General features: G+C 43.8%; 1 protein-coding gene across 1 annotated transcript; it reads right to left on the minus strand.

Moving 5' to 3' along the window:
* Positions 1-120: 120 nt before the first annotated feature.
* Positions 121-5,105, minus strand: LOC127295277 (uncharacterized). The gene is made up of 7 exons (XM_051325190.2): positions 4,785-5,105; positions 4,580-4,665; positions 1,797-1,943; positions 1,604-1,712; positions 894-1,017; positions 550-823; positions 121-464 (listed from the first exon to the last, which is right to left on the minus strand). The coding sequence occupies exons 1-7, from the start codon at positions 4,912-4,914 to the stop codon at positions 363-365; spliced, it is 972 nt and encodes a 323-aa protein (XP_051181150.1). The 5' UTR covers positions 4,915-5,105; the 3' UTR covers positions 121-362.
* Between the last annotated feature and the right edge of the window lie 12,081 nt (positions 5,106-17,186).

Here is a 17,186-nt window from a genome sequence, read left to right on the forward strand (position 1 = left end):
CTAAATTGCAAGTTTTATGTACTTGAATATGGGATAGATCAAAAGGATAAACAGATAAAATGATTGAGAGCTGCAGCACGATGAATCACTAAACGCAGTAGCTTTTATGCAAGACATGCATGATCTGAACTCAGTTGAGTAAACCACTCATTTGTATAAAATCAAGGTGTTGTCATTTTCCCTGTTACAATGTACAAAAAAGACCGACGGTCTCACACGCCACGTTGGGCTGCGGAAGTGCAGATACAAGAAACGCCCTGCCATCAGCTTGGTATTTGCTTCCTGTACAGCTGGGGCAGTGTCGCGCCGCGCTGGTCCTGAACTTAGGTCATCGTCAACAGCCATCAACTCGATGGCATGGGCTATAGGAGTCCCAGGGACTTGAGCTGCTGGACATGCTCAGCAGGGAGCGGTGGCGGAGACCAATCTGTGCGTTCACCGTCAACATCTTCCACAACATATTCCTGGAGAACACCAAATTGGGGTTATAAACAGGAGGAAGCACCATGACCGATAAGTTCTAAAGGATGAGTGAAGAGAAATGTTCACCTTTGTTAGCATTCGTTTGGCGAGGATGTGGTAGTGCCTTTGCCAGATCCTCTGCCCTACCATAGTTGCCACCAGTACGCTGTAGAAGATGCCGACGACTGTGAACAGCCCCAGCACGATCACTCCCATTATGAGGAGCAATGGTAGCCCTGCTTCCCCTGCGCCTCCCAAGCAACCGCCGCACTCCCCAGCTGTTGTTGCACAGCCTTCAAAGCATGTGGTGCAGTCGGTCCACATGCAAAGGGTGCCAGGAAGATGACAATCCGCACACATCCTGAAACAAGATGGAACAGTGAGTGTACAGCATACAGATGAACCAAGAATATAGCATAAACAACGCCTACCCTGGTTGGCAGCAACAGAGACAAAGTTCTCGACAAGGCTGAGCCAAGTCACTCCGCACTCTTCGGTCATAACACGTTATGAAGCATCCCGATAACCCGAGTAAAGCAAAGAACAACAAAGCTCCTGTAAACAGAATAAAGATGTTCGACTCAGTTCAGAATTTAAACCATATGTTCAGCATAAGGATGATCGTATATCTCATCAACAGAGTTCATACATATTTAGAGACTATATAGTGCATGCAACATAGTGTAGATCATCACACAATACCTAGTATTAGTCCCTCACAGCATAAACACAAGAGATGAGTGAATGCATCCCGTAGGAAGGAAAGAACAACTTCAATCATTGCCACTACAAGTATGTAATTGGGAAATGAAACTTACTATTTTTTATTCAACGTACATATTTCCTCTGATTCCGAAAACAAAATACATTTCCTCTCATGTTTTCTTTTCTACACTACTAAACTCTTGTATAGGAGAGGCTGACCAGACAGAATACCCACTAATTGCCTATTTCACTTTGTAAAAGGTACAGATCCCATACAGCTAGTGTTGAGGATGAACACACTAGCGTAAGCAGGGATTAGACTCCACCCCACACATCCAGACAAGGGCATAAGGTATAAATTCAAATATCTAAATCATGCAAAAACAGGTACAATGTACAGGTGATAACAGAAGATGCAAATGATTAAGTAGTTTACCACATATATAATAAAAACTAACTTCATTATCAAAACCCCAGGACGTCCTCAACCAATATTGCTGGTACCCATCAATCAAATGTACCAAATAAGCCAATGCAGAGATGACCTGAACAAAGGAGTAAGATATACTCTTATCACTCAACGCAACATATATACAAAAGAAAAATGACACAGATTCTTGAAGACTTACAAACTGGACTAGAGCAAAGATGAATAGTATATCTCTAGTAACAAAGAAACGAAACTTCATTGTTCGCCATTTCCTGTCAGTGTGGACATGAACCCTCAAATAATAAGGAGCCTTGCAGGTGGTGCAATGAGAAAATGCAAATCCCTCCTGTATATGACAAAGCATCAAACGCTGTTAGTTTTAAGCAACAAAGACACAATTTCATTACAAAGGCAAGCTTCTAATAGCTAAGAAAAGTAGGCAACAAAATGCAAAGAGTCAGACCACTGCAACAGGATTTTTTTTTGCTTTTTGCTGAAGAAAGAGAATTCATATTTCTGAGAGTGAAAACAGAATATAATATGTACCATACATCATTTCTACTCTAATCTATTGGATCCATCCTCAGAAGCAATACGCTTTATGTCGTAATCTGAACCTCCAACACCAACTCAGCTTCCATCTACCCTTACCAAACAGCAAAACTTCATTTTGATGCAGACATCCCAACATCCTAACAGAAAGCAGATTTTCCAATACTAACTACCACAACTGGACATGGGAACATCTGCCTAACAAACTGGAACACCCATATTCTAAGTAAAGTCAAAGGAAGAGTACATTGTTAGCCAAGGAAAGTGATCTCACCTACCACTACAACTAAATTTGAAGATTCAAGGAAAGGGGAGGGGGAGCAGTCTAGGAATACAGAACCTTTGTTTTTTACCTGAAAGTGTACAGAAGGTCCATAGAGAAATATTTTAAAGAACACAGTCCACTTTTCAACCCAAACTATGGCCGAAGTTCACTACTGAAACACTCAAACAGTGCACCTTTCAACATGTCCATATTTCAAGCTCAAGCAGTTGCAGAAGAGGTTTTAACTGATGTGGATGCCACAAAGATCTCATCTCAATGCCACATCGCTGCATGTCATCCAATTCTACTCTTTATGAAATTGCCCACTTTCAGTTAAAACACATTTCTGCAACCGGTTGAGCCTCATCCTTTCAGTTAAAATAGCTTTGGAATTTAGGGTTTGAAAGTGGGCTATTTCAGTAGTCCGAGGCTGCAATTCAAACGGCTTTAGAGGGTTTGAAAGTGAACTCCTACCAGAGTTTGTGCAAGTTTTTTAAATATTACTGTTAAGTCTCCCAACAAAGTTGACCTGTAATTTTTGATGAATTTGCTATGTGTGGACCTAATCACACATGAATGCTCTAGTGTTAACTTGTATGTGTAGACTGTAGTCACATACGAATGCCCTTTCGTCTGACTGTGAATCGGCATAGCAAAACACACATAACAGGGTTGTCATGAACAAAAAAACCAGGTGGTCACAGAAAGCACTAATCAATAGAGATCTTTAACAAAATAGAAAAGAAAGAGAAGGTGGGCTGATATTGTTTTTGAAAATTGAGGTTGCTGATCATAGTCATAGTCTTAATACTACATGCTGATACAACCACACATCACAGAACCAATTGGTGACATGTATCAGAAATCCAAACAATGTTACAAGAAATTCCATCAGAATAGCACCCCAATGAATCAAATACAATTACTAGCTTTCTGTCAATTGGGCTCACAGCAACACAAAATTAACTTTTGTCTTTCAGAGGTTAGGTAGCAGTAAAACCATGCCAATATGCAATGCACCTTGGATAAATTTCACGCATGATAATTCCAATGGGAATGAAAATACAGCTGCAGTTTTCCAGACATGGACCAAAAACAGGAACATATTCATATCGACTCTCAGCAGCTAATTCACGGATGTTCAGCTCCAACTAGCCCCACCAAACTTATAGCATGGCCAATGCAAGGGCATGACCAAACTTTTGGTAAGGTGTTGTTGTTTGGATTGTAGCCATTGTACTGCCCAAAATTTTGGCAAAATAACCCCGCGTTTGGTTTGTAACCAACTGAAGTAGTATGGTATTGAAAATATTTGACACATCTATCATCTAAATTTGAGAGGATAAGTAGAACAATACTATCATGCAGCCAAAGAGAGAAAAAAACTCACAAAAGAATGAAAGGCGCTGGAACTTGCGACAGGATACACGCGCGCAATAGTCTGGTGCACTCAGTTGGTAATAGTGTAGGACCCACCAATTAATTACTAGCCAAGAATTAAAACAGCTGCCTGCACGCACTAAGGAACAATTGGAAAAGAGAAAAGCACATGGGACACACCTAGAGAGAGGGGGTGTCGCGACGCCAAATTTATTTGGCGCGGGTTTCGCGCGCCCTCGACTCGCCCTCGGATTGGCCAGATTTAAACGGATAGACGGCCAGGGTCATTGGCGAGCCAAATTCTTTGGCGCCAGTCCAAACAGCTACTCAACGGCTAGGCTAGGCAATTTATTGGGAGGGTCAGCGTTGGTTTTGATCCAAACGCACTCTCCAAGCCCGCGAAATAGGCCTGAATTTGAAATGGTGACTTACTATAACTGCCATATTCAACTTGGGCAGATTAGTTGGTTACACGTGGCGCATCATTAGACGACACTGATGAAACATAAGAAGATGTCCATGGGGAAAAGGGAACTTACTGGGCCTCCCATTTCTATTCAACTCTAGATGATCCATGAATTGATTGACCACTAGAATGGAAGTGAATCATGCCAAAAATGGCTAGAATTACTACATCTAAGCATAAGAATCAGGCACGAGGTACAGTGATTCAGGGATTATAAGTAGCTAAGAAAAGAATAGCTGCCTGTAACCGTGAACGGATCCATGAGACAATCAACATTTGAGCGGAGCATGCATCAAGAGAGTAGTGAAAGCGGATATACCTTGACGGCTCTCCAGTGGTCGAGGCAGTCGCGGTGCACGTACTTGGAGGTGCCCTTGCACTTGCAGGGCGCGATGAAGTCCCTCCCTGCACACGCACACGGAGAGAGGCAGTCAACCCCTGCCAAAATAGAACCCAAGGATAACGCGGCGCGGCAGCGGCAGCGGCAGCAACAGCTCGCGCGGGGCGGATCCGGGCGCACGTACCGTCGGTCTCGAGGCAGATCCGGCACTGGAGCTGGTCCCCGGCGCCGGCCTCGAGGTCGATCTCCGAGGACGGCGGCGGGATGAGCGGCGACGCCGCCGAGGACAGCCCCCTCGCCTTCTCGTCCTCCATCGCCCGCCGCGCCGCGCCGCACCGTCCCGAGCAAGCCTGCGGTTCTAGAAGCTTCTGGGCCCGTCCATCCGGAACCCTAACAGCCTCTCCTGTTTTTCCTCGCCTCGATGGATTCGACGGGGGCGAGGAGGGAGGAGGACGGAGGTTGGAGTCGAGTTGTTGGGGGAATAGACTAGACTAGACTAGACTAGGTGCGAAGCGAAGAGCCGAAGCGAGGTATACGTGGGCCCGCAAACTTTTGCAACGAGACGTGTGCGTACGGGCGCGGGCCCCGGTGGCGCAGGCAGCACGGTGGGGTAGGTGGGTAGGTCAGTGCGGGTGAAAATTGACTTGGAACCTTCCAAATCGGCTGCTAGTGGTTAGAGCCTTTGTAATGAATTGCTAAAAACTGGTTAGCAAGAGGAGAGAGAATTTTTTTTAGAAAAAGGGGGAGAGAGAAGGTTTGGCAATCCAAGACAAATTATGCTTTGGGAGCCCTGGTATAATTGGATTGCCAAATTTGAGAAGGAACACAAATTTTACAAATAACCCCTTACACATAAAAAGGAAAAAAAAAAGCAATTAGGTCCAAAGAGGAGTTGGCCATTGACGAGGGACCACCTCGCCAATGCCTACATATTTTAGACTTGGGTTTCGCGAAAGAGCGGCGATGGAGATTCCGGGAGCGAGATTGGGCACACGATATACCCAGCTTCGGGCCCCTCGGTGGAGGATCCCTACGTGCTGCTAGCAATCTAGTATATGATCACAAGTATGTTTACAGTGGGATCGTCATAGACGGAATTATGTTGTCTATCTTGTCTATATTGTTTCCCCTTTTATATGGGTGTCCTGGCTGGCTTTATATATGCAACCAGCCTAGGGTTTTACAAGAGTCCTAGTCGACTACTTCTTCGGGTTGTCTTCTTGGATCTTCTCCAAATTGGACCGAGTCGGGTATGGTAATAATGGGTACCCGAAAGGTAAACCCATGACAGTAGCCCCTGAGTGTCTAGGGAAGTCGCAGACTTTCGTAGAGACTCCAATCATAATCATCTCCGAAATTGAAGAAATACAAGGCGAGGCCATTGATCCGGAAATACATCAGGTTAATGTCGTAGATCATGTGTAGCGTAGACGCTGTCGACGATTTTCAAAGTTATTTTTCTATCGGTTGCGTGACCAGCGCTCCCGATGGGAGTAGACCCCGGGTCTCTGGGCGGGTGTTTGCACCTAGGCATAGACTCAAGTTGTACTACTCGATGAAGAACTTGACATTATTTCTGGGCGCAGCCCCCTTTTTATCGACTCCTGGTGGAGGACTTGATATAATTGTCGAGTCATGTTTGAGGACTTGATGAAATCTATATGCTCCCGATGGGAGTAGGCTCCACTTGAGTCGCAGAGTCGAGTTGAGTCTACAAACCTTGATTTATTTACCATGGAGATATTGGATCACAGAATCGGGTTGAATCTCTGAACCCTGACTTTTCTTCTTGATTTTTTTCGACTCCACGCATTGCTATTTTTATTCGACATCTATATTGTACATGGATATTGGTAAATGGTGATGGTTCTTCTAACGGACCAGGAACCAGTTAATTGCTCTTGTGGCAAATTGTAACATCCCAAGAATTACAAAATAAAACAAATGAATTTCACTAGTTCCAAATTTTGGAACCAACAATTTTTTTTATTAATTAAGTAGGATACATAGTGATCTTGCTTAATTCTTGTGCTATTGCTATGATTGCTTGTCATTAGTATTTGAAGTGATCTTAAACCCTAAACCTCACCCCTCTTTTCACCATCCTAGTTAAAATAAAATAAAAGGAAAATAAATAAGAAAAAGGCATATGTGCCTATGGCTATATTTATAAAACTTTACCCTAAGCTTTTCTACCTTGCTTAGAGGTTTGGAAAATCTTCATACACCTTACCTAGTACCTATCAAACCAATTCCAAGTGGTTTCCAAAGAAATTAAAAAGAAACTAAAAATGCCATAGAGGCATATGAGAGCAAAATAGCAAATTTGTGATTTTAAGAATCTTGACCCTAATACATGTTGTGAATGGTGGGATCACTCCTATATACCATTCAACACTCAACCACACCAATTGGGTCAAGCCAAGCCAAATTAATAATCAAATGCAACATATGCATAGAAGCATATGTGACACATAGCCATAATACCCAATTTTGGACCTATGACTTTAAACCTTGACCAAATGATGGGAAACCATTTCTAAACTTCATATAACACTAAATTGACCCTAACCCATGTCCAAGTAAAGCAAGATCAACCATTTACAAGTTTAGTAAAATTTGACACCTCATCTCTTATGTGTTATGGCCAAATTTGCAAATCTTTGAACAAGACCCTTTGAATTTGTTTCAATGGTCTTAAAATGTTTCTAAACTAATAAGAACCACATTAGAGTCAACAAAAGTCAACTCAATTGGGGAGAAATCAAATAGGGAGAAAATCCCCAAAATTCACTCACATACACTTAGCCAAATTTGCAAATCTTCAACCAAGGCCACCATTGCTTGATCTCTTGCTTGTAGAATACTTATATATGATAAACAAACACAATTGCATCAAAGAAACAAGAATCAAATCAAAGAAAATCTCAAAACCATCTCACATGTGATGATGGTCATTTGTGTGATTTTTAACATGATCCCCTCTTTACCCCTCTGGTTTTGACTTTTCTTCAACCAAACTTGGTCAACTATGACCATGTCATCCAAGACCATGTCAAGGTCAACAACTTTCATGTTGACCATCAATGCTGAAGTTGACCAGGTTGACCAGTAGAGTTTTGACAAGTGGTGATGTTGAAACTATGTGAAGATGACCACATTTTTGAAATTCTTGCAAACCTTCACCAAAATGAACACCACCACCACCATTCCAACCCTTTATTTATATGATTAAGCTCCACCAAAAAGAAATCCAAAATTTGAACAAAAGCTTCATGCGGCCATTGTGTCGAGCACCTTGTGTGCATAATCTGGAAATCATGTTACACGCTATTATCCAGAGGATTTTGGCCTAAACCCCTTTCAACTCGTGATGATCATCACCCCTCTACACCCCTGCACCTCTACACGTCCTTGCTCTTGCTGCTTTAAGCATGGAAAAGCCCTAAACTATCCATGCCGTGTGCATGCCGGCCACACATGCCACTCATCTCTCTGGCTCTCCCCTCTCTCTTTCACCTTGTCATCGAGCATCTATGTACTCCCCTAAGCACGCCTGTACCAGCCCTACGCAAAGAAACACACACATGTGTCCAGAACGCGCGCGCCCAGACGCGCCAGAACCGTGCCAGGCACGCGGTGAGCGCGCTCCGGCACGACACTCGGACGCCGCAAGCACCACCACTCGCCAAAGACGCTCTCGCCTCTTCCTCGCTTCTCCCTTTGCACACGCACGCGCCTACACTCCTGCGTCCTCCTAGACATCCTCATCAAGACACGGAACACCCTAGCCGTCGCCATGATCAATCTCTGCCGTGCCCGCACCGCGAGGACGCCACCGTCGCTAGCACGCCCTGCACCATCATTGGCCGTCCCTTCAAGCGCGCTAGCACCGCCTAGCGCCGCCACACGCGCGCATCATAGCTTGCCCTTCGATCGCCGGAGCGGCCGCGCCATGGACACCCTCTCACAAAGACCGCTTGGCCACATATCCCGCTATAAATAGAGGCCACCAGAGCACTCCTCTCTCACACCAATCTCTTCCCCTCTCATCATCGCCTCCTCGACCACCCAATTGAACCCCACCTCGCCGGAGCCGCCCCAATCGAAGGCTCGTTCCCGCCGGAGCCCGCGGACCCTCTACCTCGACTGGAGCCGCCCCGAGCCTCGCCGCTGTACCTGGAGCCTCTTCGTCCTCGCCAACGACGCCTCGCACCTCTCCCTCGACCGCCGGCGGCCCAGGACGCTCCCCGACCCCCAACCTCCGTCGCCAGCACGCCCTCCTCTCGCCGGAGAAGAAGACGAACCACAACCGTGCGATCGGGTTCTAATCTGACGGTCGACGTTGCCAGGTACCGATTCGGCGTTAAAGAGAGACTGACACGCAGGCCCCACCATGTCAGTTGGCCCGTGGCGCGCTGAAGCGTTACCGGGCCAGCCCAGCGCTGATTTCCTCAGTTTGGCCCGTTTACCTTCCCGCCTAAAGCCCAGAATTCAAATTCGTTTAATTCTTTTGTGGTTTAAATTCAATACTGGTCTGTCCTATAAATTGAATAGTTCAAAATCTACAAACTCAAATTTAGCAAATCCAAATATTCTGGAAAGCTTATGAATTGCTCTAACTAACCCCACTGGATTCAAACTCATACCTTGTGTAGTTTTTGAATAGCAAAAATAACAAAACAGATACTTTTCTATTTTCAAATAAATCTTAAAAATCAACCACTTTGAATTTTGAAGTGAATCCAATTGCAATAATTCAAATTTAACAAACTCTAATTTAGTATGTAAAAATATGATATGGGTTCTGTACATGATCATGGGCTAGAATCAAAATATTGGCTATGTAGTCAATACTAGCCCATTTAAACTATATCCAAATTTTAGAATTTAAACCAATGAGGTGTAGCACCTCATATAAATCATTCTCACAAGTGATATGAAGTAATGTGTTGACCTTTATTTGCTTAGGCTCATACTTGCTCACTTGTAGAATTTAAATCAACATAGTATTCAAGTTGCAAAGGTTATTTAAAACACATGAAATGATGAATCTCATTTAAATCACTTTTCTCAAATACTAAGTGTGAAGTGTTTACCTTGGTCAACATGGGATCATCCCTGGTTATTTGAGAATATTGAATCACCTCAATCGTAGTTTTTATTGAATTAGTTACAACTATGTGTTAAATCATATGAGAGGTATTCCTCTCATTTAAATCTTGTTCTCAAGTAATTCAACATGAGGTAGTGACCATGGTCTATATAATCTCATATTGAATTATTTGGTGGCATTAAATTACTACCATGTTAGTATTAAATTGCATGAGGTATGGAACCTCATTTAAATCATTTTTCTCAAATGATAAGTATGAACAGGTTGACTTTGGTCAACCTAGGTCATATATTATTCATAAGAGAAATTAAATCTTAAGAAGAATTCAATAAGAGGAAATTATTTCTCCAAACCAAAGAGAAACCTTAATTTAAATTTTCAATGAGAGGAAATTATTTTCCTATTTGTTAAATAAAGAAACCCTAGAATAAATTGTGAATAGATGTTAAGTAGTGATGCTAAGATCCATTGTGTGAGCCATTAAGGCTAATTAAGACTACTTAAGTGTTGTTTGGTGATTGTATCCTCGTATTCGTTTATAGACGCTAGTACCGGAGACTATCAAGAGGAAGATGTCTTCTACCAAGAGGAAGAGCAAGAAAACTTTGATCACATCACCAATCAAGGCAAGCTAACACTCTTGCAAGGTTCCCTCGTGCAAAGCTCTACAAGAGCAAGGCACCATTACATTTTACTTTATGAACCTATCCCAAGTTTTTACTTTACAAGTTTTACTTGATTTTATTTATCAAAGTTACTTTTTGATTTATGATTCACTTGGTTGAATTATAGAATAGTACAAGAGCATCACACTTAGCCTAGCAAGCTCCAAGATACTTAGCACCCCTCATAACTAGTTGCTAGTGCTCAAGATTAAAAGTGACTACTCTAGTTGGGAATTTGTGAAGTGAAATGACTTTGAAAACCTTGGAATGATGAGTCATTCTATTGAGAGATTTTGAAGGTGAATATGACTGGTGAATGACTTGGTGAATTTTACAAAAAACACTGATGGTTGGGTTCGGATGCGATACCATTCCAATTTTACAAGTACCCCCACAATACCTGAATCTGGGTAAGGCTTAGCCGGAAACTTATGTATTTTAGTATGGGTTCCCTCTAAACAAGCGTCATAGGGGTTATGCCGAGGCTGCCTCCGTACTGGTGAAGTGATGTGAATTGACGTGAAATGAGGTGAATGTCCAGCCCAAGCCCTGTGCAGTTCCCGGGTTGACTGCGGTTTTCACCGGGAGGCCAAGCTCATGGGGAGAGGTGCTCATACTAGAGTATGTAAATGAAAGGTTAGGATTGGTAGTTCGCGTACTGCGTACGATAAATCAGGGCCAGTTACCCCTGACGAACTATTGCAATTGTTGTGGCACAAGTGTACACCCTCTGCAGAGTTAAACCTATTCGAATAGCCGCGTCCGCGGTTATGGACAGTTGGAAAGGCCATACTGTTCCGTCATCAGAATTTTTCTAAAAATATGAATGGTGACTTGTGACTTGAGTTGAAAGGTGACTTTGACTTTGAATCACAACTGAGTTGTGGGAATGACACAAATGTTCCCACTTGAGTTAGTTATTTGAAGAGGCTTTGATTATTAAAAGTGCTTATGAAATAAAACTGGCTTTATGCAAATGAAACTAGAGCTTAGAACCCCCTTACTATAGTTGATAGTATTTACCTTAGTATTAGTTTGCGAGTACTTTAAAGTACTCATGGCTGTGTCCCTGGCTATTCAAATGGCCAGACTATGAAGACGAGTACCGTAACCCTAAGAATGACAAGCAGACGTCTACGACAACTAGGATCACTCCCGACGTAAATGGGGCTGCTCCTGTGGAATAGATGGACTACTACTACGCTACTTTCGCTTCCGCTATGTGTTATGTAATGAATAAATAGAACTTCTACTGTTGTAATGAGAATGGATCATGTGATCCTTTATTTGTAAGACGATTATGGTATGTAATGAATGATGTGTTGTGATATCAATCTATTATGTCTCGCAAAAACAATATTCCTGGGATTGCGATGAATGGCATAATAGGCATCTGGACTTAAAAATCCGGGTGTTGACAAGTTGGTATCAGAGCCATTGTTGACCTTAGGAGACCCTAGTTAGAATGGACGTCTGTAAAACTTAGTTTCAAAACCAAAGAAGTAAATATTTGTGAAAAACTTATTCTCACTCTTATCCTTAAGATCTTTTTCAAAATGAGAAATTCATACTCTACTTTTTCTTTGTTGCACTATCTAAAATTTTGCACACTGGAATACTTCTCTAATTTACTCCTCCTCTTTGTCATAGATGGAATACAAATGGGAGTGCTATCAGCTTGGTCACGGAGGAGAACTGAGGTTCAAAAAGGATTTGAAGCAACTAGTGGAATACCTAGGCCACCCGTATCCCGAGTTCTTCGGAATACCCCTCAAAAACCACTCCGGAGAACCACCCCGGTGGGACGTTTCTACTGATCTACGAAGGAAGCTTGGAGCCCCGGTATGGGAAACCATCTGGTTTTCTGTAACGGGAAACACTTGGAAGGAAGGACTAGTCAGAGCTATGCAAGAAGCAATTTTCCGTCTGTGCGGACAAAATGAGGACAAGATCAAGAACACTCGCTTCATCTACTACCCAAGACATGACCCCATGGGAAGACCGATGACCATGCCCCTGCACCCGGAGATGAACCCCTATGTAGCACACCAGGACTTCAGGAAGTACAAAACCCGTAGGGATTTGGACAACGCCCTCGCCTCTCGCCAAGCACATTAACCGTGAAGATGAAGAATCCCCCCCTGAAGAGTAGTTTCATTTAAAGCACTTTCGTATGTGTGAGTTGTATCAGGATCCCCTTGTATCGTAGAGCGATGAATGGTTCTTCAAACCAACAGTGTGTTAGCTTTGTAATGTATGATGCTTGGTATGAATGAAAAAGTGTTGTTGGTTTTTACCCCCGCAACACTACTCAAGTTTTCAATATTATGAACTTTTTAAACCTTAACAAAACAAACCATAGAATTTCCCTCTTATCTTATCATCTATCTCAATGTTTAGATGGCCCCACCAACCCGCAACGCCACCCAAGATGCCATGATGCAACTGCTGCAGACGATGATGGCAGACCGAGAAGTCGAGAGAGCTGAACGCCAAGCCAACATTGCTGCACTGCAACAGCTAGCTCAGAACAATCAAGGCCATGGAAACCACGATCACCCTGGATCGAAGCTGAAGAACTTTCAGCACACCAACCCTCCGATATTCAACAAGACTGAAGATCCCCTTGATGCTGATGACTGGCTCCAGACCATGGAGAACAACCTCGAAGTTGCGGGAGTTGAAGCCGCAGAAAAGCATCGTTCGCCACCCACTACCTGTCAGGACCTGCCAGAGCCTGGTGGACAAGTGCCCGTGCAATGAATGCGGGACAGATGATGACCTGGGAAGACTTCAAGCTGAAGTTTAGCAAATACCATGTGCCTCAAGGACTGATCAAGAAGATGAGAGACGAGTTCCGTGAACTCAAACAAGGAAGAATGTCCGTGGTGGAATACCGCGACAGGTTTCTAACACTGTCAAGGTACGCCCCGGATGAGACCGACACCAATGAGAAGCGGAAGGAAAGATTTCTGAACGGACTGCACGATGAGATGCAGACTGTGTTAGTGAACATTCCGTTCGCTGACCTCGAAGCCCTCGTGGACTCAGCCATACAGATGGAAGGAAAGCTGCATCAGGCCAATGAGAACCGCAAGCGTAGAATGATGAACCAGAATGGACCCCACCATACCCAGAAGTACTGCAACAACTCCTCTGGAGGATTCACCCCAAGATACAGCAAGCCCCCTGCTCAGACTTATCGCCCCAACTACCCCAATAACAACGGAGGACCCCCGAAGCCCGGAGGCAACAACAACAACAACAACAGCCACAACAACAACAACCACCCCAGCAACAGCAACAACAATGGGAACAACAACAACACCAATACTGCCCCAAGGACTGGAAGCAATGCTACCCCCATCATTCCCAAGGACAAGTCCACCGTCAACTGCTACGAATGTGGAGTTGTGGGTCACTTCTCCAATGAGTGCCCCAAGAAGCTTGCCAGGATTGCCGCCAATACCGCTGCACCTGCTCAGCAACAGTTGCTGCCGCAGTAGAAGGAACCAGAACAACAACAACGGCCGTTTCTACCACATGATCGCCATCAAGCTCGTGAAGCACCCCAGACCATGCCAAGTATGTCTTCCTGTTAATAAAATGCTCAATCTCTCTTAGGAACCTAACTTTTCTTAAAATCTCGGGACGAGATTTGTTTAAGGGGGAAGGGTTTGTAACATCCCAAGAATTACAAAATAAAACAAATGAATTTCACTAGTTCCAAATTTTGGAACCAACAATTTTTTTTATTAATTAAGTAGGATACATAGTGATCTTGCTTAATTCTTGTGCTATTGCTATGATTGCTTGTCATTAGTATTTGAAGTGATCTTAAACCCTAAACCTCACCCCTCTTTTCACCATCCTAGTTAAAATAAAATAAAAGGAAAATAAATAAGAAAAAGGCATATGTGCCTATGGCTATATTTATAAAACTTTACCCTAAGCTTTTCTACCTTGCTTAGAGGTTTGGAAAATCTTCATACACCTTACCTAGTACCTATCAAACCAATTCCAAGTGGTTTCCAAAGAAATTAAAAAGAAACTAAAAATGCCATAGAGGCATATGAGAGCAAAATAGCAAATTTGTGATTTTAAGAATCTTGACCCTAATACATGTTGTGAATGGTGGGATCACTCCTATATACCATTCAACACTCAACCACACCAATTGGGTCAAGCCAAGCCAAATTAATAATCAAATGCAACATATGCATAGAAGCATATGTGACACATAGCCATAATACCCAATTTTGGACCTATGACTTTAAACCTTGACCAAATGATGGGAAACCATTTCTAAACTTCATATAACACTAAATTGACCCTAACCCATGTCCAAGTAAAGCAAGATCAACCATTTACAAGTTTAGTAAAATTTGACACCTCATCTCTTATGTGTTATGGCCAAATTTGCAAATCTTTGAACAAGACCCTTTGAATTTGTTTCAATGGTCTTAAAATGTTTCTAAACTAATAAGAACCACATTAGAGTCAACAAAAGTCAACTCAACTGGGGAGAAATCAAATAGGGAGAAAATCCCCAAAATTCACTCACATACACTTAGCCAAATTTGCAAATCTTCAACCAAGGCCACCATTGCTTGATCTCTTGCTTGTAGAATACTTATATATGATAAACAAACACAATTGCATCAAAGAAACAAGAATCAAATCAAAGGAAATCTCAAAACCATCTCACATGTGATGATGGTCATTTGTGTGATTTTTAACATGATCCCCTCTCTACCCCTCTGGCTTTGACTTTTCTTCAACCAAACTTGGTCAACTATGACCATGTCATCCAAGACCATGTCAAGGTCAACAACTTTCATGTTGACCATCAATGCTGAAGTTGACCAGGTTGACCAGTAGAGTTTTGACAAGTGGTGATGTTGAAACTATGTGAAGATGACCACATTTTTGAAATTCTTGCAAACATTCACCAAAATGAACACCACCACCACCATTCCAACCCTTTATTTATATGATTAAGCTCCACCAAAAAGAAATCCAAAATTTGAACAAAAGCTTCATGCGGCCATTGTGTCGAGCACCTTGTGTGCATAATCTGGAAATCATGTTACATGCTATTATCCAGAGGATTTTGGCCTAAACCCCTTTCAACTCGTGATGATCATCACCCCTCTACACCCCTGCACCTCTACACGTCCTTGCTCTTGCTGCTTTAAGCATGGAAAAGCCCTAAACTATCCATTCCGTGTGCATGCCGGCCACACATGCCACTCATCTCTCTGGCTCTCCCCTCTCTCTTTCACCTTGTCATCGAGCATCTATGTACTCCCCTAAGCACGCCTGTACCAGCCCTACGCAAAGAAACACACACTTGTGTCCAGAACGCGCGCGCCCAGACGCGCCAGAACCGTGCCAGGCACGCGGTGAGCGCGCCCTGGCACGACACTGGACGCCGCAGTACCACCACTCGCCAGCACGCTCTCGCCCTTCCCTCGCCTTCTCCCTTTGCACACGCACGCGCCTACACTCCTGCGTCCTCCTAGACATCCTCATCAGCACGCGGGAACACCCTAGCCGTCGCCATGATCAATCTCTGCCGTGCTCGTACCGCGAGGACGCCACCGTCGCTAGCACGCCCCAGACCATCATTGGCCGTCCCTTCAAGCGCGCTAGCACCGCCTAGCAGTCGCCTACACGCCACGCATCATAGCTTGCCCCTTCGATCGCCGGAGCGGCCGCGCCATGGACACCCTCTCACAGCACCGTCGGTCACATATCCCGCTATAAATAGAGGCCACCAGAGCACTCCTCTCTCACACCAATCTCTTCCCCTCTCATCACTGCCCCTCCTCGACCACCCAATTGAACCCCACCTCGCCGGAGCCGCCCCAATCGAAGGCTCGTTCCCGCCGGAGCCCGCGGACCCTCTACCTCGACTGGAGCCGCCCGAGCCTCGCCGCCATTTTCAGAGCCTCTTCGTCCTCGCCAACGACGCCTCGCACCTCTCCCTCGACCGCCGGCGGCCCAGGACGCTCCCCGACCCCCAACCTCCGTCGCCAGCACGCCCTCCTCTCGCCGGAGAAGAAGACGAACCACAACCGTGCGATCGGGTTCTAATCTGACGGTCGACGTTGCCAGGTACCGATTCGGCGTTAAAGAGAGACTGACACGCAGGCCCCACCATGTCAGTTGGCCCGTGGCGCGCTGAAGCGTTACCGGGCCAGCCCAGCGCTGTTTTCCTCAGTTTGGCCCGTTTACCTTCCCGCCTAAAGCCCAGAATTCAAATTCGTTTAATTCTTTTGTGGTTTAAATTCAATACTGGTATGTCCTATAAATTGAATAGTTCAAATTCTACAAACTCAAATTTAGCAAATCCAAATGTTCTGGAAAGCTTATGAATTGCTCTAACTAACCCCACTGGATTCAAACTCATACCTTGTGTAGTTTTTGAATAGCAAAAATAACAAAACAGATACTTTTCTATTTTCAAATAAATCTTAAAAATCAACCACTTTAATTTTGAAGTGAATCCAATTGCAATAATTCAAATTTAACAAACTCTAATTTAGTATGTAAAAATATGATATGGGTTCTGTACATGATCATGGGCTAGAATCAAAATATTGGCTATGTAGTCAATACTAGCCCATTTAAACTATATCCAAATTTTAGAATTTAAACCAATGAGGTGTAGCACCTCATATAAATCATTCTCACAAGTGATATGAAGTAATGTGTTGACCTTTATTTGCTTAGGCTCATACTTGCTCACTTGTAGAATTTAAATCAACATAGTATTCAAGTTGCAAAGGTTATTTAAAAC

This window comes from Lolium perenne, chromosome 4, assembly GCF_019359855.2.
Source record: "Lolium perenne isolate Kyuss_39 chromosome 4, Kyuss_2.0, whole genome shotgun sequence".
NCBI classification, from domain to species: domain Eukaryota; kingdom Viridiplantae; phylum Streptophyta; class Magnoliopsida; order Poales; family Poaceae; genus Lolium; species Lolium perenne.

Coding starts and splice junctions, on each gene's coding strand:
- LOC127295277 (XM_051325190.2), bottom strand. CDS start 4,914: ATGGAGGACGAGAAGGCGAGGGGGCTGTCCTCGGCGGCGTCGCCGCTC. Junction 1,713..1,796: donor TCTTTGCTCTAGTCCAGTTT/GTAAGTCTTCAA, acceptor TCCTTTGTTCAG/GTCATCTCTGCATTGGCTTA. Junction 824..893: donor CTCTGTTGCTGCCAACCAGG/GTAGGCGTTGTT, acceptor ATCTTGTTTCAG/GATGTGTGCGGATTGTCATC.